At 39.4% G+C, this 2,523-nt stretch overlaps 1 protein-coding gene across 1 annotated transcript; it reads right to left on the bottom strand.

The window, feature by feature from the left end:
* Positions 1–273: 273 nt before the first annotated feature.
* LOC146776439 (zinc finger MYM-type protein 1-like) lies at positions 274–2,262 on the bottom strand. The gene has a single exon (XM_085637112.1). It carries the CDS (start codon positions 2,260–2,262, stop codon positions 274–276), a length of 1,989 nt encoding a protein of 662 aa, XP_085493238.1.
* Positions 2,263–2,523: the final 261 nt, after the last annotated feature.

Genomic DNA, 2,523 nt, shown 5'->3' with positions numbered 1-2,523 from the left:
TCTATAAACGTATGTTCAGAATATTGAGGTAGCCTATATATAAGCAAACAATATTTAAAGTATGATATACTGGCAGAATACCATATTACTTACTGCTTCCTCATGGAACTCAAACCAGATATATTTAGAAAATCAGACTTGAAGTAAGAACCGTACTTGCAGGAGCCTGATGAAATGTATTGCAGAGTTTGAAGGCTGGTACAGCAGAAAACAATACTTAAAGAGTGAACACAAGGCCGAAGACTGCTTACACCAGGAAGAGTGACTGGCAAATTAGACTGGTGGCTGAAGGCTACTACTGCTTGGTTCACTGAATTGGAGAGATGTACTTGACTGAAAGAATGTTTGCCTCTTTGCCTTTCTTCGTGCAAACTCTTCTGTTAAAGCTTTCACATTTATTTTTTTTGCTCGATCACTTTCAATGCTTAAGGTTGCAAGCCCCGACAGCCTTTCCTGCGTCATTGTGCTTCGGAGGTAGTTTTTGATTAATTTTAACTTTGAAAAGGACCTTTCTGCACTGGCTACAGTAACTGGAATTGTTCGAAAAAGTTTCAGTGCTGTTGCAACATCCAAAACACTGGGCAGAATTGCATGGTTTCTCAAAAATAAAAGGTCAGCCAGATCCTTTATTGTGCCACCTGAGATAAGTTGTATTTGTTCTTTCAACACTGCTTTGAAAGCGATGAGTTGTTGTGGAAACTCTAGGGACAAGTCTTTTTCGTAATGAGCTGCCAGGGTCATGGCTGCTTCAAACAACTCCTCCTCACTAGCTCTGAGCATTTCTGAGGGCATCATGAAATTAAAGCATTGGATTATGGTGTTCATACCCGCAAATCGAGTTTGTATCTGATTCACAACAATATCTATGTTAGCATAAAACACAGACACCTTAAAATTGTCTTCAGGATTGCACAGTCTTTGGTCTTCACAGAGTTCATCGAAGTGCTTTTTTTTGCGTCGTGGTCGTTTTTGTGTAAAATGCAATTGAATTCCCCATGCGGCTGCAAGTGAAGACGCTGAGCTTTTAACATCTTCAAACTGTTCTCTGAAACTGGCAAACGTATTCGCTGCGCTACTTAACATATTTGATGCTAGTAAAAGGTCCAGATCTGTAGACTGAAGCAGTTTGGACACAATATTTATTGTCTGCAGCACTTTGGACTGGATTACAACCATTACCACAAACTCAAAAGTCTCCATGCACTTCCTAAGACCCTGAGCTTCTGCGCGCTCCTCAACCTTTTTAGACTGCAGTAAAATGGTAGTGAGTGCTTTCATGATGTCCATAAACCGATAGCGTACAGCATGGAGAGCATCATGCCTGGATGCCCAACGTGTTGGACAGAGTCTCTTCAGTGTTGGCTTTGAATGAGTTGTGCTCTCTTTTGTAATGGTAAGAAGTTCCCACCGTTTGATGCTTTGGCTGAAAAATAAATATAATTTCTGTATAATGTCATAAAATTCTGCAATTTCAGGAATGTGCATGCAGGCATCATTCAACACTAAATTTAGATTATGAGCAGCACAGTGTACATAGACTGCATTGGGTTCTTTCTGTCGTATTCTGGTTTGCACTCCACGATATATACCACTCATTGTGCTGGCACCATCATATCCCTGACCTCTACATTTATTAAGGACTAGGCCTTTGTCCTTTATAAGGTTTACAAGTTCTGTTGCTATCCCCTCAGCACTTTGGTCTGTAATTTTATAGAAACCACCAAAGCTTTCATTAATTTTGATTTCAGTTGGAATTTCATCAGTATTAAGGCACAGTGTTACATATCGGATAACCAGGCTTAATTGGTCTTCTTTTTTAATGTCTTGTGTTGTGTCCATTATAACAGAGTAAAATGGTGCTTTTTTTATTTCACTTACTATCTCACTTTGCACTTTATTCGAAAGCATTTCAATCAGCTCATTTTGAATAGCAGGACTGAAGTATTTAACTCTACTCTCTGTTGTAATCAAATGGTTTAAAACAGGATCATATTTGGCCAAAAGTTCAATGACTGCCAGAAAGTTCCCACCATCTTTTTCTTTCAGTTTTTCTCTATGTCCTCTGAAAGGTAAATTGCAAGTTGACAACAGAAGTGTAACATCGATGATCCTACTCAGAATTTGTGTCCAATAGTTCACCTGCTCTTTGTAGTCTGATTCTAGTTGTGTATCAATCGTCTCGTCTTGCCTCCATCTTCCATGTACAGCACAAGCAGCTAAATGTGAGCGCGTCATTTCATGTTCTTTAATTTTTCGAGACATGCCTTGCCAATCTTTTATACCATTAGCCCATGCTTGCTGATAGGATGAAAGTTTTCTATCTCAAAAAAGCCAACAAGGTTCACAGTATGCACTGTCCATTTTTAAAGAGTAGCACAACCACAGTCTTGGAGTCTTATCTCCAGTCCTATTTTCCTTGTAATAGTACTTTGTGGAAAAGCACCTATTTTTATTATCTCGTGGGAAGGGTCCTCTAGGCTTGCATGGGCCACTTCTAATGACAAACCTTCGTAACTCTGCATC

Source organism: Triturus cristatus, chromosome 12 (assembly GCF_964204655.1).
Source record: "Triturus cristatus chromosome 12, aTriCri1.1, whole genome shotgun sequence".
NCBI classification, from domain to species: domain Eukaryota; kingdom Metazoa; phylum Chordata; class Amphibia; order Caudata; family Salamandridae; genus Triturus; species Triturus cristatus.
This window is presented reverse-complemented; position numbering and strand designations above follow the sequence as displayed.